This window comes from Zalophus californianus, chromosome 6 (assembly GCF_009762305.2).
Source record: "Zalophus californianus isolate mZalCal1 chromosome 6, mZalCal1.pri.v2, whole genome shotgun sequence".
Classification (NCBI taxonomy): Eukaryota; Metazoa; Chordata; class Mammalia; order Carnivora; family Otariidae; genus Zalophus; species Zalophus californianus.
In genome coordinates, this window is record NC_045600.1 from 3420925 (window position 1) to 3444228 (window position 23304).

Consider the following 23304-nt stretch of genomic DNA (forward strand, 5'->3'; position numbering starts at 1 on the left):
ATGCACTGTCGCCTCTGCTTGAACGCACCCCCCCTTCCCCGCCATCTGCGTGACTTGCCACTCAGATGCCACCCTCCCTGCAAGGCAGCACCCACCGACACCCCTTGTCCACCTGGCCCTCACCCAACCCCACGGCACCGATCCCCATCCGACTCAAACACAGGTTTTCCTTGCTTGTTTTTCACCGGTTTCTCCCACTGGAGTGTCCCTCCTGTTCACTGCCCTATCCCCATGGCCCAGAACACAGTCGGTGCTCAATAAGTACCTCAATGAACCAAAAGGACTGAGGGTGGCAGGTGCTGGGTACAGAAGTAACTACCACTATCTACCACGACAGGGATGGCAGGGCCTGCCTCCCACAGCCGAGAGCAAGGCAGTGGCAATGTGAGGCTCGGTCTGTGTCTGAGAAATTAAATTCTAACTTTTCAGTATGCCTAAGTAAGAGGATAACTTAAGAACAGAAAAGCTGTAATTTTTAAAACCACCTGACTTAAATGATCGTCATGAGGGGTTCTGGGTAAAACGAGCTCGAAGTTGGTTTTTACTTTTCAAATATACGTCATGCAAGTGTTGTCTTAATTACAAAAAGGAAAGTCCTCATTATTGGAGTGCTAAGCCAGAGCAAAGCCTTCAGTGTGGGAGAAAGGACACCAAACGGCACTGTGGGTTCCGGAGAGGCTGTGGGCGCGGCTCACCGTGACGGGCTTGGTTTTCTCCCAGTCTGCCAGCAGGTCTGTGGTGCGGCTCTCCACCGCCCGGTCCTCCTGCACGATCTTCATCTGCAGGTTTGCCACCTGCTGCTGGATGGCAGAGTCCTTCCGCCGCATGATGTCGTTGAAGGCCCCCCACTCGCCCTCTATGTTGTCGATGTAGAGCCAGGAGGGCGGGAACTGGAACCTCTGCTTTTCCAGCAAGCGCTGACCATTGCGGTAGAGCTTTGAGAGTAAAAAACACAGGTTTGTTTTCTTTCACAATAGAAACTATTGTCAGATTCCCACATAAAAGGAAGACCCTCCGCGGCTCTAGAACACACAACATCGGTATGTTTGCTCTTCTCCAGAAGCCTTCCACCCGGAGAGCGCAGTGCCTGGGAGGCAGCAGGCCCTGAGCCGGCGACGGCTGGCGCGTCCCCAAACCCGACTGCGCCCGAGCAGCCTGGGGAGAATGGAGAGCGTGCTGCTGCTGCGCTTCACCCCCCTTCCAAGTCACAAAAACAAGTGCACGTGTGACTCACCAATCAACAGCTAACGTACAAGATTCAGAAGGTAAGACACAGTTGTTCTCAAACTTCGATGCACTTAGGAATCACCTGCAGAGCTGTTTAAAGGGCAGACCCCCAGGACGCCGGGTCTGCACTGGAACCAGCTCAGCAGGTGGGTACGAGTGAGACAGCGTGCAGACTGTACGGACCTAACTCGAAGTGCCCAGAGAGCTGACGATGAGAATCTCAACGATTCACGGAGCTCACCTCAACTTGTTTTTCAAACTGTTTTATCTTTCGTTTCAAAGACTGCACGTAGGTAATAAAGGTCACTGCATCGGAGGTGCTGGCCGTGTCCACCGAGTGCTGCTCCAACTCCTGGCGGGACTGTTCAGAGAGCACAGAATGTTAACACGGAGCCAAGGTTTACCTCGTTACCTACCAGACTCGTTAGGCCGCCAGGATCCTGCCTCCTCACCTTGGAGATCTGGGAATGGAATTCTGTCATGTTTGAGCCGAGCATCTGCCCAAACTTGCTGAGAACCTCCTTATGCCAAGAGTCGTACTTCAAGTTCACCTTAGACTGAACCTGCAGGTGAAGGAGCCCATGACAACAGGCCATCAGTTCCTTCGCGCTTCGGCTGCACCCTCATCCCACACAGATGCCGCCTGGAGAGCCAGCCACCTCCACCGCTTCGACAACACAGGAGAGCTCACCTTGCCGTAATCTATAACCACTGGCCCAAACTCTTTCTTGGTTTCTGCGTTATCAAAAGTGCCTCTGGCCTTCCTTATTTGAACCAGGAGAGCCTGCCATTTGTTGAGATCTTCCCCCAGTCTGTTGTAGATGTTTTCAGCTTGCATGTCCCACAGGCACTGATACTGAAGCCAGACCTGCAAATGAAGAGCGCAGTCAAGTAGCACAGCTGGACCTTTCACTCTGTAGAACATTCATACATATTAGGTTCATATTTCATTAAAAAGACTCACTTTCTTTCAACGTTGTTAGAAAAATTCACTTCAAATCCTCAGAATTTTCGTATTAAAAAAGAATAAAATTTACTGCTCTCTGAAATGAGTTAATATCCCATAAGATTTTTTCTACTGTTCACCATTCGTTTTAATTAACAAGTGTTGGGCGCCTGGGTGGCTCAGTCATTAAGCATCTGCCTTCAGCTCAGGTTGTGATCCCAGGGTCCTGGGATCGAGCCTCGCATCGGGCTCCCCGCTCTGTGGGAAGCCTGCTTCTCCCTCTCCCACTGCCCCTGCTTGTGTCTCTCTTTGTCAAATAAATAAATAAATAAAATCTTAAAAAAAAAAAATTAAGTGTTATCTAGCGTATCATATTATATAGGTATTACATAGATTTTAGCACCCATGTTCATCAGACCACATACTCACTACATCTAAAATAGACTCTATAGCATATCTGAATGACACACGGAGCTTCTCACCTTGACGTACTGCTCGACCTCAGTCACGATGCCCATGACCGCAGAGTAGGACTCTTCCAGGGCAACAGGGCCATCAGGCATCCGAGTTAAAGCATTCCGGTAGAATTTCTCTTCCTCAGTTAGTTCGTAATGCACGCCCACCTAAGGAAGCAGAGCCGAAAGGAACACAAATAGTGTGTATAAAAATGTTCACCTCTTGGGGTGCCTAGGTGGCTCAGGTGGTTAAGCGTCTGCCTTCGGCTCAGGACATGATCTCCAGGTCCTGGGATCAAGCCCCATGTCAGGCTCCCAGCTCAGCAGGGCGTTTGCTTCTCCCTCTCCCTCTGCCTTTCCCCCTGCTTGTACTCTGTCTCTCTCTCAAATGAATAAATAAAATCTTAAAAAAAAAAAAAAGTTCATCTCAGAGCCACCTTTCACTAAGGAAAAACTTGCCATAAAAATGGCATTGAAGGAATAACATCCACTTACCCCAGCCACAAAAAAATCAGAGGCCTACTCATACTTCACTCTTCAAACAATAAAGGGAACATCAGATCACCCACAAGCTAGAAAATGCCGCATCACTATGTAAAACAGTTATAGAGCCCCCAAGCCCTTGGAGCAGACAGCATGGCCCTCGGGAGCAGAGCCCCTGGAGACCTGAGCCTCTCCCGTGGGAGCAGAACACCGAAGGCAGCATCTAAAGGACTAAGACTACCGTGATGACATAATTACACAAGCTTGGAAGACAGAAGTGATGACCAGTCATTGTTTCAATGATCTGAGTGCGGGCTACGTGCAAGGCACTGTTCTAGGCACAAGAAACAGCCAGACAAAAATCTCCGCTCACATGGACTCACATCCTGTGGGAGGAGAGACAGGGAAAAGCAAACTATACAGAATGTCAGTGGGTGAGAAGTACTATGGAGACAAAATAGGAAAGAGGAAGGCTAGGGGATGGGGGAGGTCAGGGAAGGCCCCACTGAGCAGGATCAGGAGAGGGAGGGAGTGGGCCATGTCAGTATGTCGCCACCACAGGTTCCAAGCAGAGAAGTCAGCAAGTGCAAAGGCCCAGGGGCAAGAGCCTGCCTGCCATGTCTGAGCAGAGTGAGAGACCAGGATGGCCGGAGCAGAGTCAGTGAGTGGGATGCAGGCGCTCAAGTCAGGCCACAAACAGCGTATGATGTGGGGCCCAGCACTCTGCCTTGGGACGTGGGCTTTCATGGGGAGTGGCATGGGAAGCCATCAGTGAGCTCTGGGAAGAGCAGTGTCAGGACCGACAAGAAATCTAAATCTTACTCTGCTGCTGTGTTGAAAACAGATTTTAAGGGGCACCTGGGTGGCTCAGATGGTTGGGTATGTGCCTTGGGCTCGGGTCATGATCTCCAGGCCCTGGGATCAAGCCCTGCATCAGGCTCCTCGCTGGCTCAGTGGGGAGCCTGCTTCTCCCTCTCCCTCTGCCTCTCCCCCTGTTTGTGCTCTTTCTCCCTCAAGTGAATAAATGAAATCTTAAAAAAAAAAAAAAAAAAAAAAAAAAAAGATTTTAAGGGGGCAAAAGCAGACACAAAGACCTGTCAGGAGGAACTTAAGAATCCAGTGAGGGATGGTACCTTGGACCGGTGGTATCAATGGATATGGGCAAAAAAGATCAAGGTTAATTCTGAAGACAGAGACAGTGGGAGGCCAGGGTGACAGCTCAACTTAGTCCTGAGCAGGTTGAAGGTGAGGAAAGGAAAGACTGGGAATGGCAGCAAGTCTGAGGGAGGGGGCCGGAGGTGCGTTCAGTGTGATGGGCAAATCAGTCTGGTAGAGATGCCCAGGAGCCAGCAGGAGAGAGAGGTCTGGAGGTCAAGATAAAGGCTGTGCTGACATATGAGCACAGTACGGCTGGCATTTAGTAAACGGACTGGGTGGGACAGAGTTCTGGGGCAGAGAGCACATGGAGACACGTAGAGGCTGGACGAAGGAGAGCCAAAGCAGAGCCAGCAGAGGAGACTGGCCAGTGAGGTGGGAGGAAAACCAGGAGAGCCAAGTGGAACAGGTGTATCCAGCATGAGGGGGTGTGCACCCATTCCATCCTGCCACTGCCACTTCTCAAGGGCTGAGAAGCCCGCCACAGCGACAGGGAAAGGCCGGTGACCCCGACACCTGAGGGGACCTAGAGCAGGTGTGCAGACAGTCCTCCATGTTTTTACCAAAGGGAGCCAAGAAGTAAGATGGCTAAAGGGTGACAGGGGTCAGGTTTATTGGCTGACAGGAGCCTCAGAGCAAGGGCATGGGGCCCAGCACAAGAGGGGCTGGCTTCAGTTCCATCAGATATGGAGACAAAGAGGACAGCCACGCAAACAGAAACATGGCTGGTTACAAACAGAACGTGACAAGAAATACCCTGCAGTCTGCACAGACTCTGCCCAGAGCGGAAGGAACCAGGATTCACAGCTCGGTTCTGATTAGCTGGTCATTGCCAAGTTTTGGGCTAATCACTGTCAAGATTGTGAGTCTATAGGTGGCTGCTTCTACAAAAAAAATCTGAGGACTCAGCCCATGCTGCATATATTCAAAACTAAGACTTTCTAGAAGAGCCTGTCATAACAGAGATTGTGGAGATCGGCTTATTTGAACTAATATTCCTTAGAGGCCAGGAAGTAAACAGTCTTTTGAGTTTTCCTTTTGCTCCAGAAGCACATTATTAAGAGTATATCTGGGATTTGTTTTAAAATAATCTGGTGGTGGTGGGGGGGCAGAAATAGAAATTTAAATTGGCTACATGATAATAAACAAGGCAGGTTGGTGTGAGCTCATGGGATTCCCTCCAGTTTCATGTATATTTGCAAACTAATATAATAAAGTGGGGGCAGGGAGGAACAGGAATTAAAATTCCCAGCGAAGTTCATGGAGGGAATTTCTAAGAGACTATTGAGATCAGAACTGCAGAGGCAACTATTTGGAAAGATAGCCATAGGAGAACCGTCAGGTCACACAAGGCTTCTTCTAGCTTTCCCTTAAAATGCTGGGCCATGGAGCGCCTGGGTGCCTCAGTCGGTTAAGCATCTGCCTTCAGCTCAGGTCATGATCCCAGGGTCCTGGGATCAAGTCCCGCATCGGACTCCCTGCTCAGCAAGGAGTCTGCTTCTTTCTCTGCCTGCTGCTTCACCCTGCTCGTGATCTCTCCCTCTCTTTCTGACAAATAAATCAATAAAATTAAAAAAAGAATGCTGAGCCACAAATCTGCAGTTTGAGAAGACATACAAGAGCTCACTTAAAGAAGTGTGATGGAGGGCCACCTGGGTGGCTCAGTTGGTTAAGAGTCTGCCTTCGGCTCAGGTCATGATCCCAGAGTCCTGGGATCGAGCCCCGCATAGGGCTCCCTGCTCGGCCAGAAGCCTGCTTCTCCCCCTCCCACTCCCCCTGCTTGTGTTCCCTCTCACGCTCTCTCTCTCTCTCTGTCAATTAAATAAATAAAATCTTTAAAAAAAAAAAAAAGAAGCATGATGGAGAGGTGGTGCCACAGAACCCCGGGGAGGCCTGGTCCGAGGGTCCATGGTGCAAGTGCCTGGAAGGCTCACCTGGTACCTCTGACTCTGGATCCTAGGAAGAGACAGCACAACCATCTTCCAGGCAAACATTTCCTGATACAGCTTGTACCTGCACTCTTCAATTGGCGGATTCAAATAGATGACCTGATTGGTTATTCTTAGCTCATGAACAATATTCTGTAAAAGAAAGATTTCACTTCTTACTCAGCAATCAGTTTCAATAAAATGACTTTTATGTATTTGTGATGTCAGAATCAGTATTCATGAGAAGTGTGATCATTTCTAACACCTAAGTATGACTCTAATGTACTAATAAGTTGGTGAATGCCCACAGGAGCCATTTTCAATTAAATGGTACTGAACATACGTGTACATGACGTGTATTGCTCAGTAATCATCTCGAATAAAATGAGGTGCTATGAATGCTGAAATTTGCAAGTGGGTAAAAAGTATACAAATCATAGCTTTTTTTTTTTTTTTCTGGTAGTACAAAGCATTAGAATCATTTCAGAGAAATGTTCTTGATATAAAAGCTTTTTCCAAAGTAAAAAAAAAAATGGTTTTCATGCATAACACTTTCTTCCTCTAAATTTTATTAACCTACTTGAGTCTGAACCATGAATTTGTTACTTTATTAGAGAACGTGCTCTTCTTTATTTCATGCGTTTGGCCTGCCCTCTCTAAAGGGTTCTAAAAAGTCAGAGGGTAGGCACTGCTTAGGTTCCTCCTGGGTCCCCCGTGCCTCAGTGAACACACAACAGGTGCTCAACGGAGCACCATCTGATTTAATGTGCATGGTGATCTCTGGACACAATGACCTCGGGACCCGAGAACCCTGTGCCACTGATGCAGGGACCGAGGCTGGCGTTAGCCATCAGACACGTGCCACAAGGAGGCACGTGTGCCAAGTCGAGGAGAGGTTCTGCCACCTGTCAGTGCTTGCTTTAAGCTAAGCAAGAATTCTGACTCCATCTCCACCAGATAACTGCTTTAGCTTAGACATACTCATTTGCTTTTCTGCATCTCTGTATTTTTAAAAAGTACCCTCTAGGGATAAATATATGTAATATTCAAAAGTGAAAACATTTTTCAAGCATTAAAAGAAAAAAATGAGAAGGTAACACTTGGGGAGACAAAAAACAGCCAATTGTTTCTCCCGCATAAAAGTTTTTACCTTTCGTTCTTTTAGGCTTCTGTTTTGTAAGACATTTTTATTGGTAAATTTAACACAAACCATGTAACGCAAATGCATGGCTTACTAAACTACTATATGGTAGACACCTTGTAACCAACACCCACACTAGTAGACACGACCTATTTGCACAGCCTGAACTAACACAATTTTCTAGAAGGCTTGCTGGGCTCCAGCTGGCCACTCCTTCACTCAAATGGGAAATCGGTGGCTTAGCGACAAAGACTGCTGTCCAGTGTGGTGACCACTGTGCTAGTCGTTCATCCACGAGACTCTGAGATTTTGTGAGAACAGTGACATTTTAGTGTCAAAGTCTACACTTTTCCTTGTACAGATTACATTTAGTTCTTGAAATGATTTCTTGCACGTATGCTTAGAAGGCAGAGTATTTTTTTCAGTGTAGAATTTTTCTAAAATTTCCCACTTTTAAAAAAACGTCTGTTTTTGAAGTTATTTTAGACTTACAGGAGAGTTGCAAAGAAAGTATGAAGAGGTTTCCCATACCCTTCACCAGCGCCCTCTAGTGTTACCATCTAACGTGATACAATTACCAAAATGAAGAAATCAACACTGAGGGCAACACTAGTAACTTAAGTACTGACTTCAGTCAGATTTCCCAGGCCCCCACAGCACACACAGTCGTCACATCTCCTTAATCCCTTCCAACCTGGATATTTTCTCAGTTTTTCCTTGTCTTTCATGACTTTGACACTCTTGAAGAGTACCGGTCAGGTGTTCTGTGGGGAATGTCTGATCTTTTCTCATGGTTAGAATGAGTCTGGGAGATGTGGGGACAAAGACCAAGGGGAAAGCGGTCCTGTCACCACATCGCACACATTGCCCCGGTAAAACAATGTGCATAAGACAGCACTGGTGGATGCTGACTGGTCACCTGGGTGAGGTGCTGTCTGTCAGGTTTCTTCACTGTTAAGTGGCTTTCTCATTGGTACTTTTCAAGGGGAGAATCCTTTGTTTGATTTACTAGCAAATTGGATGCCATAGGAAATACTCACTTTAATCTTTGGCTCTCCACCAGGCTTGTGACTAACTTGAGGTGCGTCTGTATCCATGTCAACTTCTGCTTTATCTTCTGCTTGTCCAAGAAGCACCTGGGTCCAAGCTCTCAGGCCAGCTTGTAGGCGAACGCCCAATATTCTTTCAATCTACAGAGAAGTAGGATCAAAGAACAGTGTTCCTTCCAAAAGTTAGCTTAACAAGCACGTCAGATAGGAAGTCAACGCTTCAGGTCAAGGACGACAGTTGCTACCACAGCCTTCAGCTTACCCTGGTTCCCTACCTCACTCCGTCGCTCTCCCAGACTCAGAGAACCTGACCTCCATCTGGGTGCTAACCCAATCACCAACCCTCCGACTTGTAAGGGACAAGGAGACGGACCCAGACACAGTCACGGTCTCGCTGTTTGGCCAACATACTAGAAAATTTACAAAACAGAAGCATTTTCCTGGCAGCCTCAGAGATAGTCTAACAATCTACAATTTGGGGGATAAACCATTATCTTTTTGGTAAAACTGAGATATAAGTGACATATAACATATTAACTTGAGGTATACGACATAGTGATTCCGTATTTGTAGGTACTACAGAACAATCGCCAGGTAAGACTAGTTAACACCTGTCAGCACACACAGGTGCCCACTTTAACAAGAAGAGTCTTCTCTCTGATATGGAATGAGACAAGTGAATGTCTCACGAATAGGACATCTGTATGTCTTTGTGCAGTCTGTCCATCCTGGGAATGCTGTAAAGGCAGCTGTGGCAAACCCCGAGACTTTCAGTAGATTCGGAAGAGCGGGGTTTGTTAACTTTCCCTGGTAGTGTCCCATGTGTGGATACACTGCACCTTTGTGGGTCACAGGCTTTCTCTTCCTTTCTCCCTAAATGGGTAGCTAAGGTGCTTCAGAGCTCCCCACTGAGCCGCTCTGCCATGAAATATCCCACTTCCTGGGGCTCTCCACGAATGCTGACATCCATCACCGAGAAAGCCACGTGGGTGGTAAGTATGTTTTAAACAGAAGCACAGGTGCACACACATACTTCCCCTCCCCGCACACCTCTAAAGGGGTGAGCCCCAATCCTCTACACCAGGAGCAAGACGTATTTGGTTGCCAAGCATTGCTTTTAATTATTATTATTACTTTTAAGGAAGCTCTTGGCCCAACATGGGGCTTGAACTCACAACCTGGAGGTCAAGAGTCCTGTGCTCTACTGACTGAGCCAGCCAGGTGCCCCAAGCATTTCTTTTTCAACTGGGTGGTAGAGAGGGGGCAGTGTGTCAGAGAAGGAGGCCAGGGAGAACCTCCTACGTTACTGGGTGAGCAGCGAGGGCAGGCAGGAGGTTGTCGGATATTCTGGAAATAAAAAGAATCCCCCCACCTCACCACCTGCAACTCGGAACAGACAGGAGCGTTGCTAGTACCACACAGCTCAGCTCCACCGTTAGCTAAATGGGGTTTCTCGAGAGGAAACTGGACTATTGCTGATAACGTCTATGGGAAAATGCTTTCCAGTGACAAACTAATAAGCTTCTAAAATAGGATCAACAGTAGAAAACTGAAAAGCACCGTAACCACCCATCCCTCACCTCCATGTCAAGCTTGTTGACCCAGATGGGCAGGTTGGAGTAAGAGTGCAGATTCAAGTCATCCACGGCCTTCTGGACTCTGTTCAAGATCTCGGAGAAGGTCTTGTGGTCATACATGCAAGTCTCCAGGGAACGGACCTCCAGGTCTATTTTTTCTTCAATGATTAGCAGGTCATCCACCTAAAGGAAAGCGTATTTAATATTTAAAACACCACTCACTAGTATCCTTTATTTTTATGTATATTCTTCTCGATTAATGTATGTTTAAGGTAAAGGAGTTCTTCCATGAGTAGCCAGTTAACACTTAGCCCCACGCCTGTGTTCTCACAGAGGGAAGGGAAACCTCTGATTGAGAAGTCTGGGAGCAGGAAACGGATGTGCCTTGTCTGTGGGATGTGCCTTCTCTGTCGCTGAGCGCCAGACGTACACCCTCACTCGGACCTGCTCCCAGCAGCAGGCTCGGGGCCAGGAGGCTTACCACTGTCCAGCTGCGCTAGGGTCTGAGGGGGCGGCCAACAGCAAGGGCCAGGGCCAGGGCCACGGCTACAGATCTAGAGCTCTGTTGTCCGTGTAGCTCTATCAGTAATAAAGCTCTCATTTCACTTGGTCAGACTACTGTGTCCTTCACCTCTCCATTAAACTCAGGCTGTTACTTAACGGTCTTCCCAGAGCCCCACCACCATCCAACAGCCCAGTAAGTAGAAGGGCTTCTCCCCTTCGGCTCACACGGCCCAATGCTCTACCTGTCAGGAACTCCTCCTATGGGAGAACTACCGTGTTAACTGAGTGAGCTATTGCCGCATTTAGTTCATTCCCATGACCCTGTGGGGTTGGGGGTGGGGGGTAGTAAATTACAACACACCTTTTCTTGGAAGTTGAAGACGGTCTCCGCCAAGCGCTGCACGTATGGGTCGAGTTTGTAGGATTCCCATACCAGTGCAATGCCCTCTGCGATCAGAGCCTGCACTTCCTTTTTCAAGCCGGCCACCAAGAGGGAAATGGTGTTCCGCTCCTCCACCTTCTCACAGGTCCGTTCGTAGGTGCGCACGCTCTCGATCAGCGAGATGGCAAATGGGTACAGCTGGTTTGCTTGGTGAGCCTTGTTCACGATCGCCAGTGGGACTCGGAAACCAAGCCACTTGAGGTTTCGAACTTCTTTGGAAAGTGTGATGATCTCTGGAAGGAAGTTAACTTTCAGCTTCAGGACGTTTCCGGTTCGGCCCCGGACGCGAGTGCTCTCGATGGTGAAGATGCGCCCCGAGACACCGAGGTTGCGCTGCTGCACCTTCCGGGCCCAGTCGTCGAAGATCTCCTGAGTGTTGAGCTTCATGCGGAAGCTGTCCCCATCCTGCTTCAGCTTCTGGCCCTCCACGTGGTTCTCCCAGCCCTTGCCCAGCACGTCCTCCACACGTTTCATGTACGCACTCAGCTGGCGGTCGATCTGCTTCGCCCAGATGATGGAGCCTGACACTGGGGGCAGGTCGCGCACGTGGCTCATCTTACACGCCTGACTCTGTGGGTACTGGACCTTGAACTTGTCATGCAGAGACTCGATGTCATCTTTCACACGCTGGATCAGCTGGGTCTGGTACTCACGGATGGCCCCACGGATGTGAGGCCTCACGAACAGTGCGTTGAACCGGGAGAAGATTCTGAACATCTCGTTAGCGTTCTTGGCAGTGCCAAGCTGGTCCCTAAGGCGAGCGGTGATCCGGGTCTCCACCCTGTCGATTCGCTCGTCGTATCTCTTCATGGCGGCCTCCCAAGCTTCCGTGCCTTCCTTGGAGACGTCTAGCCCATCCACTTCCTTGACGTTCTCGTATGCAAGGTTGACCTCCTCAATAGCATTAGCGTCCGCGGCATCAAAGAGAACCTCCGCTACTTTCATGTCCTGAGGCTCGGGGACCTCTCCTTGATTCTGCTGGGCGACCGCTGTGACCTGAAAGAGGAGCATTAGTGACCAAAACGGTGACTGCACGAAGACTGTTGTTCCGTCGGACACCAGGAGCACACAACCGCACAACACAGTCCGAGCTGTAGGTTTTCAACTCTTAGCCAAACATTTTATAACCACAACGCAACAAAGCTGTGAGAAATACGAAAGAGTATATTCTAACTCTGCATGCAAAGATCTTCTGACGATGTAGTTTTAGTTCTTAAGCTAAAATAACATGTTAAAACCTGGGTTTTGGGTACTTGCCTCTTCAAAGTTTTGTCTACAATTAAAACTGCATTGGAAAGCTCAGTAATTCACAGGAGCACTACATATAAACTCAGCATCCAATGTAGGGCGCCTGGGTGGCTCAGTTGTTAAAACGACTGCCTTCGGCTCAGGTCATGATCCTGGAGTCCCTGGGTCGAGTCCCGCATCGGGCTCCCTGCTCAGCAGGGAGTCTGCTTCTCCCTCTGACCCTCCCTCCTCTCATGTGCTCTCTCTCTAATAAATAAATAACATCTTTAAAAAAAAAAAAAATAAAAAAATAAAAGCATCCAATGTAAACAGCCTTCCTTTTTGACTTATAAAACTTTAATTAATTATAATCCCTGGGTAAATGCCATGGCAGAGGGACAGAGAAAGGCTAGAAGAATTCCCCCGTTCAGTTCCCTGAAGCTCCCAGAGAGCAGAGCAGAGCCTGAGCTTTACCTCAGGAACTGTCAGACTTCCACACACATCTCCTGCCCACCCTCCCGCAGAATTATAAAGCCGGGGGCGGGGCTTCATCTGGGTCCACAGATGTCTTGGATGAAATTCAGATGGTCTGGGAACTTGCTTGGAGATCATCATCATTATTTTCACTAACTCCTAACTAAAATTCAGCATTTCCTACAACTATGAATGCACACAACAGTTACCAATAGTTGTTTGAGGTTCCACAGCTTTGTCACCAAAAAATACTTCATCGAATTACATTTGTACATACCTTTTTTTTTAAAAAAAGATTTGAGAGAGAAAGCGAGCACAAGCACGAGTGAGTTCGTAAGTTGGGGGAGGGAGAGAGGGAGAGAGAGACAAGCAGACTCCCACTGAGTGGGGAGCCCGAGGTGGGGCTCAATCCCAGGATCTTGAGATCATGACCTGAGCCGGAGTGAAGAGTCACTCGGCTCAGCCAACCTAGCCACCCAGGTGCCCCACATTGGAACAAATCTTAAGATCTTGCTTATGCTCATTATTACTTCAAAATTATGGTATTAATATGGCCCATCACTAGATCTTGCTATTTTATGTGTTCATGGAGAAGCACATAGATTACTAGATCACAATTTAGATAAATGTTTCTTTGTAAAAATTGTTTCTTTTATGCACTAAAAACATTCGGAGTACTCCTGGTGCTGGTAGTATGAGGGCAAAAACTGAACAAAATGATTAAAAATAGCTTTTTCAGGACAATGGAAAACAACCAAAGGCAGCCAACAACCTCCGATGTGTTTTCTCATGACAAAGTGCTACCAAATCATCTCTCTAAAAAAAAAATAAAACAGGGCGCCTGGATGGCTCAGTTGGTTGAGCGGCTGCCTTCGGCTCAGGTCATGATCCCAGGGTTCTGGGATCTAGTCCCGCGTCGGGCTCCCTGCTCAGCGGGGAGTCTTCTTCTCCCTCTCCCTCTCCCCCCTGCTCATTCTCTCTCAAGTAAATAAAATAAAATAAAAATAAATTTAAAAAAACAAAAGAGGGGCGCCTGGGTGGCTCAGTCAGTTAAGTGTCTTGATTTCAGCTCAGGTCATGATCTCAGGGTTGTAAGATCAAGCCCTGTGTTGGCCTCCATGCTGGCCATGGAGCCTGCTTAAGATCCTCCCTCTCCCTCTTCCTCTGTCCCCCCACCTAGCCTCCTCTTCCTCTCTTAAAAAAAAAAAAAAAGTGCTACCAAATCAGTTAAATAAACAGTTAGTTGTTGGCCTTCTTGCCTGGAGGTGCTCCCATCCCCCAGCTCAGGCAGTGAAAACCTACGGCTTTGCTGGCAGGAGCATTCTGAAAATGGGAGAGCCCGAGAAGGGCTGAGGTAATAAACTACACATACACACACACACACACACACAGGAGGCCCCAGGGAGCCCTACAGGAATGAAAAGTCTGGGCAGATTTACAACTTACTGTCAAGTGAGAGTTTTATATCCAGTGAAACTATCATTCCAATACGAAAGTGAAATTATTTTTCCTGATAAACACAAAATGGGGGCATGTGTTGCTGGCAGGCCTATGAAACAAGAAATACTATAGAAATTCCTTTAAACTACAGGGAAGAGACACCAGACAGTAGGTCAGATCCACAGGAAGGGATGAAAAGAACCGGGCAATGTTAATATGTGGACAAACGTAAAAGATTATATATACTATTTTTCTTTCTTCTCCTAATTTTTCTAAAATGAATGTGACCATTTAAAACAAAATTCACAACCCTGTATTGTTGGGTTTGCAGCATGTAAAGATGTAATACACGTGACAGAGAGGTAACAGAGCTATGTGGCAGGAGGTCCCTGCAGTTTACTGGATTTAGTATCGAGTCCACCGTGATAAATTGAAGATGCATACTGTACTCCCTAGAGTATCGCTAGGAAAGAAAATTCAGAGAAACACAGCTACAAGTGTACAGAGGGATTAAGATGATGTGACGAAGTAAGACGAGCGGAGGCAGCAGAGAACTAGTGGAGCAACGAGTGAGATGAGCAGGAAACAGTTGAAGGACAGTCTGAATCCAACCACCTCGACAGTTACGTTCCGTGGGAATGAATACTCCAACAAACACCTTCTGAGAACGTACGCATGCACGCGTAAGTGCATCATAAAGTTTACTGATATAAAGGGTATGTACTGCAAGATTTACAAATAAAAAGAAACTATACAATAATTTTTTAAAAATACGGATTAGGAGGGGCGCCTGGGTGGCTCAGTTGGTTGAGCGACTGCCTTCGGCTCACGTCATGATCCTGGAGTCCCGGGATCGAGTCCCACATCAGGTTCCCTGCTCAGCAGGGAGTCTGCTTCTCCCTCTGACCCTCTTCCCTCTCGTGCTCTCTATCTCTCATTCTCTCTCTCTCAAATAAATAAATAAAATCTTAAAAAAAATAAAAAAATAAAAAAATAAATAAAAATACAGATTAGGAGAAGAGGTCCGTGGGAAAAAAGGGTTAAGAAACCCGAGGCTGGAAGGAATCCGCACTGGACTCCAACCTCCCACAGATCAAGGGCTAACATTTGAAGCCAGCACACACACATGCATGCCTGCATGCATCCATCAGTGAGCACAGCGCAAAGAGAGGCTGAGGATTCATTACTAACAATCTACTACAAACAGTGGGCACTCCTACGCAGTGAATGAAGCTTCCCTGCACGGCATGATTTCTAGACTGGACACCCCCCAACATTTTACTACAAAAATTTTTAAACTATAGGAATGCGGAAAGGATTACAGACTGAACACCCGTACGTCCCCACCTAGAGTCTATATTTAACACTTGCTATATATTGGCTTTGTCATAGATCTATTCATTTATAGATCCCCCATTCATATACAGTTGACCCTTGAATAATGTTTGAACTACGCATTCACTTATACACAGGTTTTTTTTGATCTAGTACAGTAAATGTATTTTCTTTTTGTTATGACCTTCTCGGTAACATTTTTTTCCTCTAGCTTACTTCACTGTAAGAATAGAGTGTCTAACATATATAACATACAAAATATGTTAATCAACTCTTTATGTTATCAGTAAGGCTTCTGCTGAATAGTAGGCTATTGTTTTTTTTTTTTAAAGATTTTATTTATTTATTTGAGAGAGAGGGAGAGAGCATGAGAGCAGGGTGAGGAGCAGAGGGAGGTGTCTTTTTTTTTTTTTAAGATTTTATTTTTAAGTAATCTCTATACCTAAGGTGGGGCTTGGACTCACAACCCCGAGATCAAGAGTCACATGCTCCACTGACTGAGCCAGGTGCCCCAGTAGTTAAGTTTTTAGAGTCAAAAGTTACATACAGATTTCCAACTATGCAGGGAGCCGGCACCCTTAACCCCCATGTTGTTCAAGGGTCAATTGTATATCAGTCCACCTGTTTTTTCTGGACTGGATTTTTTTTTTTTTTTAAGGATTTTATTTATTTATTTGACAGAGACACAGCGAGAGAGGGAACACAAGCAGGGGGAGTGGGAGAGGGAGAAGCAGGCTTCCCGCAGAGCAGGGAGCCTGATGCGGGGCTCGATCCCAGGACCCTGGGATCATGACCTGAGCCGAAGGCAGACGTTTAACCGACTGAGCCACCCAGGCGCCACTGGACTGGATTTTTTTTTTTTTTTAAGATTTTATTTAGTTGACACAGAGAGAGATAGTGAGAGAGAGAAAGAGAGAGCACAAGTAGGGTGAGCAGCAGGCAGAGGGAGAGGGAGAAGCAGGCTCTCTGCTAAGCAGGGAGCCCGACGCGGGACTTGATCCTGAGTCGAAGGCAGCCACTTAACCAACTGAGCCACCCAGGCGCCCCTGGACTGGATTTTTTAAAGGAAAAAAAATCACTGGTGGAGAAAAAAAGACAGGTAAATTAAGAAGAAAAAAATCATGTACAAAGAAAAGGAATCATTTAATTCTTTTAATAAATCTCAGATATATGCAATTATGAATGAGGAATCTGGGAAAAAGGTTAAAAACATGTCCAAGTTACACAGCTCGTTAAACAATGAAATTAGGATTTAAAACCCAGGAAGTCTGGGGGCGCCCGGGTGGCTCAGTCGGTTAAGCGGCTGCCTTTGGCTCAGGTCATGATCCCAGGGTCCTGGGATCGAGCCCTACATCAGACTCCCTGCTCGGTGGTAAGTCTGCTTCTCCCTCTCCCTCTGCTGCTCCCCCTGCTTGTACTCTGTCTCTCAAATAAGTAAATAAAATCTTAAAAAAAATTTAAAAAGATAGATAAATAAATAAAACCCAGGAAGTCTGGCTCTAGGGTCCATGCACTTTTGGGGGAGGGATGAATGGATGGAGATTTGGATTGAAAATACAGAATCACGGGGCGCCTGGGTGGCTCAGTCGTTAAGCGTCTGCCTTCGGCTCAGGTCATGGTCCCAGGGTCCTGGGATCGAGCCCCACATCGGGCTCCCTGCTCCGCGGGAAGCCTGCTTCTCCCTCTCCCACTCCCCCTGCTTGTGTTTCCTCTCTCACTGTGTCTCTCTCTGTCAAATAAATAAAAAAATAAAATAAAATAAAATAAAATAAAATAATAAAATAAAATAAAATAAAAAAATAAAATAAAATAAAAAAATAAAATAAAATAAAAAATAAAATAAAATAAAATAAAATAAAATAAAATAAATACAGAATCTATATCGTAGAGAGGACAGTGAAAGGATGCAAATGGAACTCAAGAGTCATTCAGTGCAAAACAGAAGTAAGTAGTTCACGTGCATTCTAAGAAAAAGAGAGCAGGGTATAAAAACAACCCATGTACGTATTTTAAAAATGTGATGCATACCTGTGGCCTCAGGACCCTGACAATGACCGCTCTCAGCTGTTCGTGCTGGCGTCGAAATTTTCTCATCTGATCAAGGCGGGCCTGGAGCTTCCTGTGAGCAGGATTGATTCGCCACACCATCTTCAGATTTTCTTCCCTTTTTCTTTTGACAATGTCTCTCAATAACACCTGAAGCTTCTCATATTCATCATCCCAAGTCTGAAAGACTTCAAAGCATGCGACCATAACCTAGGATATAATTTATGAAAGGAAGCTTATTATTACAGCATGTTTACATCTCCGTGCCCTGAGATTGGTTTTCTGATATATTAAAACTTACTTTTTCAAATTCTTCATAAGCAACATGCATCAATTTTCTGGTGCCCAATACTTTGAGTAACTGAGAACTCAAGTCTCTTGAAATTGCCTCCACCAAACGCAGTGCCCTCTGAATGGGATATTTTGTGTTTCGGATCTTTCTCAAATGGGTGAAAATTGCAACAAGTGCCTGCCTTATTTTGTCCAGCTCAGTGGCAGACAGCAAATCATTCAGAGGAAAATCTTTCATTAGAGGATTGTAGTCATTCACAGTTTCCAAAGCCTGTTTTAGACCTAAATTAACAGAGAAACAGTTAATGGTTTTCATATAAAGTAATACAGGTATAATGTTATAGGTCAACCATACCTTCATTAGGAAAAAGTAATACAACTAAGAGGATACTGCTTATAGCCTAACACTGGGTAAATAAACTGAAATACAGCTTCAAACGGAACATTCTGTTGTTGCAGAAGAGTCAGTGACACAGAAACTATTTATGATATTTGAAAAAAAGGAACATGTTATTAACAGGATGATCCTCTGTTAATTAACGGACAGTCTCGTTGCTTTTTTAAGAATATCAGTCAACTCACACATGCCCTAAAGGCTGTGGGTGACGGACCCATGGATTTCACTGCTTTCTATACCATCTAAATGTTCTACGAATAACATTAAATTTAGAAAAACTACAATGTTATCATCTTTAGGAACACTAAAATATAAATGGTACACCCGTGGCTCATGTGAGCTGAGTGTGTTATGGACACAGAATCCCAGAAGCACCTGGGTCTCGTCTACTTTCTGACTCCTCTAGCAGAAGATTAAAAAAAAAGAAGAAGAAGAAAGAAAAAAGAAGTATTAGGAAAGAAATAAAAAGTCTCAGAGGTATTTAAAAAGAAAATTTCAAGGCATGCCTTTCAGCATTAGTGAATGCCCAGGTAACATGTGCAATGTGATCCATGTAACTAGAAGATTTCTACCTGGGACTTCCGCTAACATTTAAAATGTGGGTAGCATGCTTTTTTTTTGGAGGGGTAGGAAAAGAACATGACCAGTATTGCAGCCCCGATTCCTTGCTCTAATATTCTCTGGTGGGCAGAGCTGTAGAGAAATGCCTAACCATGCCTGGTCATCCAAACCCTGGAGTGCCCAGCGTGTGCTAATACAACATCACTCACACTGCTGTGCATACAGAAAACTAAATTTATCTTGACCACTTTCAGAACAGGGAGAAAGGCAGAGAATGGGGAAACGGGGACAGGTAAAAGAGGAAGAGAAAGCACTGTCCAGCTCTCCTTCCACAGTCCTGTGGGCAAATAACTTCTGCTTAATGTCAACTGTCTTCCTGCTTGGATTGTCAAAAGCACACTTGACTTTATACTAAAAAAGTATTGTCTACTCAAGGAACCAAATAACTGAGAAACAGGAGGGAAACTCCCAGGACTCTCTACTCAGGCCTAGAAACTGGCTTATGTTCTCAAAACTCCAGAAGGAGAAGCAAGGTATGTGGGAAAATCATGTGATGGTCCATCTACCGACTTTCACTGAAATTATCCATAAGATCTCACAAAAGTCAGATCCATAACTTACTGATCACATTATTAGTTCCAGTTTTTACCTGTGTCGGTGTCAAAACTGACAGTGGCATGGAAACGCTTGCCATGTTTCAAGATATCCAGAGTAAGGAGAACTTCTGGGCTCTCTCGTTTCTCCTGTATACGGTATAGCGCACGTTCCAAGTTTAACCAAAAACTAATTTCCTGCAAGGCTGTTCCTGAGGCAGGGTCTCGATCAAGTTTGGTCACCTTTAAGGATAGATAATATTCAAGAGTATTCACTATTTAAATAAAGGTAGAAAAGTATCATTAACTAAGCACATGCATTACAACCTAATTTTTATATTTCAGGTAGATTTCCTTCCCTGTCAACTATAATTGGTTTAATAAGTGAAAGCAAAGGTATAAGACAGCTGGGATCAACACTCTCTCAGGGTTAAAATTTGAACAACCGCACGCTGTCCCAGGACCCACAGAGAGTTGCTAACATCATCGGACACGTCACCTCATTGACAAAAACTTAGACCAGTTTCTCAGAGACACTGAAGAGCAAAGTACTTTATACAACACATTCAATACCATGCTCTTACTTTTTGAATTTCTCGGATCCAGCGGTTAACTCCTGATTGTAACTGATTGAGAAAAGTTGGGTCTTCAACCTTATCTCCAAAGTCTGTAACTTTTGGCTTTTCTCCACGTTCGTAACACTGTTTTGCAACATTTGTAATAATGGGATGAATTGGCAGGCTGATCTCTGGAATTTCAATATTCTGCTGCAAGTGAAGGAGCCCCATTTCAAGTTCTGCAATCTTTTTTTCAACTGAAGGAGCCATTTTATCACCATCCCTAAAAAGGTTAACAAACACTTCAAACTTTAGTGTGCTGCTGGTCTCCAAAAGATCCTATTATTTTACATCTGTAAAACAATAATAATATACATCCTATTGATGCAACAGATTTATATGGTTTACTAGCTTTGCCCTCCCGATTCCCAAATTTCACATTATCTTTCATGGTGTCTTGTGAACACTAAGTGAAATAGGACATTCAAACCAACAAAGGAAAAATGGTTTTTACCTGTCTGCCTTGCCAGACTCTCTGATATAGGACTTAAAAAAAGGAGCCACCGCATTGCTAATGAAAGAATGCAAGGTTTCATATGGTGAGTCTTCACTGAGCGTGAGGACTCGGAGCTGAGAAGACACTGGTTTGTCTGCATCAATTACTGGAGTGCGTTTAATGAATGCCAAGCTAAAAGAAAGCAAAAGAACAAATTAGAACAAAGAGCCTCATTCCTAATCAGTTTTAGTAACTGTTGCCCTGTGTGTTGCCCACAAATTAAAAATTCATTTGAATGAATTAATTTAAAAGTCATACTAAGAACACGTTAAAGAGTTGCTTTTCTAATAGGGAAACACACTGCTTACCTTTCTTTACTCAGGTGAGAACAACTGAATCAAGGTTAAGGTTTTGGCATGTGACCATGAAACCAGGCAAGTTAATTTGTCTAATATATGGGTTAAGTTCACAATCTTGGCCTCACTCAAACAAACCTCCCTAGGAACTGCAAGTTACAAGCCATGATGTACTTAAATCTGATCTTATGCTAGTTTGTACCATTCCTTAATGGCCCTAAGTCACACACCGGCTTTAATAAACAACAGTCACCCCCAGGTTAAAGTGGCAAGAGGATATTCCAGCCGCCCCCCCCCCCCAAGCCTGGCTCGAATCAACTCTTCCAGTTTTATCTCCTGCTATGTACCCGTTTCCCCACCCAAGACACAACTTAAAATGATGTCCCATTCTCTAAACGTGATGTGCCATTGTGTCTTTGTTTAAGAAATCTACATCTGCTGAAATTCCAAGTAACCTTCAAAACCCAATTCTGGCATAATCTCTTCCATGGGGCCTTCCCTAACCAGAATCACTCTCTCCAATCTCTATGCTTCATGCTATTCTGCGCCTCTAAGATTTTGCCAAGTATACACAGTTAGTTGTGTATCTGCAGAGCTTTCTCCCCAAAGACCACAAACTTCTTGGGAACCAAGTTTTATTTCTCTGCATACCTACTGCCATATCTTACACATAACAGGTGCTCAAAGATGATTGAATTAATAGTTCAAAAAAATTAGTATTTTAATTTTCCATTCCCAGGCCAGTACTTTACACATAATACTTCATGTTACTCTAAAAAGTCACTGAAGCCTCCTGATGTGACACACTGAGAAGGAAAAGTCGTAATAGCATCCCTGCCAAAAATGCAGACAATCTAATCACCACTGGTGTGTACTTCTCAAACATGTCAATGTCATGAAAGACACAGATTTAGATTCTGGATCAAGGGAGAATTACTGTAAGGGACATTACTAAGACAATCTGAGTGTGCACACAGTACATAAAGAGTAGAGTTGTACCAGTATTTCCTGGATTTAAAAATTGTATCAAGGCTATGAATAGAAGTGTCCTTGTTCTTAGGAAATACATGGAAGTATTTAGGGGTAAAGGGGCAGGTTGCCTATAACTAACTCTCAAATGGTTCAAGAAAAAAAGCGATAATGCAAATGTGGCTATGTTAACAACAGCTATCTGATATCAACTGTATAGAATTCATGCAACTCTTTTGTAGGACTGAAATTATTTAAAATAAAAAGTTTTAAAAAGCCAATGCAGTATACAATAAACATTTACATATTTAAATTTGGATATGTCTACTGGAGTGTAAACTGACACCACTTTTCTAGAAGGTGGGAAAAATCTGGTAACATGCGTTAAAGACTTTAACGACACATTGCATCTGAACCAGTAATGCTTTCTTTACGGATTTATACTAAAAAGAATGAGATCTCTACCTAAGAATCTTTGCTAGGTTTTTAATAATTATTTACAATAAAGAAAATTCAGATATAATCTGAGAATTACTATTATACATGTTAAGTACATTTTGGCTCAAACCTAAAATGGATGCCATGACATAGCAATTAAAATAAATAATATTTTAGAATTTATACTGACTTGGAAATCCTCTGAATTTCAACACATGAAATCAAAGGTGATTCAATACATGAATTTAATATATGAATTAATTTAATTTAAATTCAATTCATGAATTTAAACAGCAGAAATCTTGAGTTTTCTTAATGTCTGTCTGAGTCAATTAAGATCTACATTCAATTCTCACAAACTTATAATCTGAGGTAACATTATATTCACACTACTCACCTATTGGACTTAACTCCGTAATGAATGTCTATGTTGATATTATAGGAAATGAATTCTTTTTCCTCTTCTCCTTCATCACCAACATCCTCTACAAATTGTAATGAATATGGTATCAAATTCATGTCAATATCAGCTGCTCACCCTACCCCCAACCTGACATTTAAACCCACACATGACTTGGCTCTACCTATTTTTCCCTTCCTACCCATTTTTTTTCTGACTCCTGGCCCAGGCACTTTGCTGTGTGATCCTGGGCAAGGCAGTTAACTTCTCTGCACCTCTATTTCTTTTTCTGTAAGTCAGGAGGCACTGGCCTGCCGGGGGTGTTGGAAGCACTAGAGCAGGGTCTGGCCCTGCGAGGAGGTGTTCCCTACACCAGTGCTCACCACCCGCTCTGGGCAGTCTCATCCCTCGTACTCCCAACACAGAAGGCACTTTCCACTTCCCACTCTGGGTATTCTGCTCAGGTGTTTATTCAACTCTCACTATGGACAGGCATTTTACTAAGTACTTTAGGTCTATCACACATCTAACACTCACAACACCACTCTGGGGGTTGGCATGACTATTTTTACCCATGTTTCCCAAGTAAGAAATCTAAGTAAACTGCCCCCAAACATGGGTCTGGAAAGAGACAAAGTGAGAATTCAGAAGTCTATGATTCCAAACCCAGGGTCCGCCCCAGCCCTTATCAAGCGCCCCTGCCAAGTGCAAACACCCATCAAGAAAATCGTCATCAACAAACATCCACAGGGTCACCGAGAGGCATTCACCTAGCCTTCCCCTCTGCTCTCATACCACTTTTCAGGGCCTGCTCTGG

At 44.9% G+C, this 23304-nt stretch overlaps 1 protein-coding gene across 2 annotated transcripts in view; it reads right to left on the minus strand.

The window, feature by feature from the left end:
- DYNC1H1 (dynein cytoplasmic 1 heavy chain 1) overlaps positions 1 to 23304 on the minus strand; it is a 69627-nt gene that overhangs the window by 38639 nt on the left and 7684 nt on the right. For both annotated transcript variants that reach the window (XM_027569066.2, XM_027569065.2), the window contains exons 2-16: positions 22485 to 22572; positions 20343 to 20516; positions 19856 to 20111; positions 19328 to 19514; positions 17731 to 18002; positions 17412 to 17639; positions 10827 to 11903; positions 9965 to 10144; positions 8376 to 8525; positions 6201 to 6347; positions 2656 to 2796; positions 1919 to 2095; positions 1680 to 1790; positions 1469 to 1588; positions 696 to 935 (exon numbers count right to left, since the gene is read on the minus strand). In XM_027569066.2, coding sequence (XP_027424867.1) covers positions 696 to 935; positions 1469 to 1588; positions 1680 to 1790; positions 1919 to 2095; positions 2656 to 2796; positions 6201 to 6347; positions 8376 to 8525; positions 9965 to 10144; positions 10827 to 11903; positions 17412 to 17639; positions 17731 to 18002; positions 19328 to 19514; positions 19856 to 20111; positions 20343 to 20516; positions 22485 to 22572 — 3548 coding nt within the window. The remainder of the gene's footprint in view (positions 1 to 695; positions 936 to 1468; positions 1589 to 1679; positions 1791 to 1918; positions 2096 to 2655; positions 2797 to 6200; positions 6348 to 8375; positions 8526 to 9964; positions 10145 to 10826; positions 11904 to 17411; positions 17640 to 17730; positions 18003 to 19327; positions 19515 to 19855; positions 20112 to 20342; positions 20517 to 22484; positions 22573 to 23304) is intronic.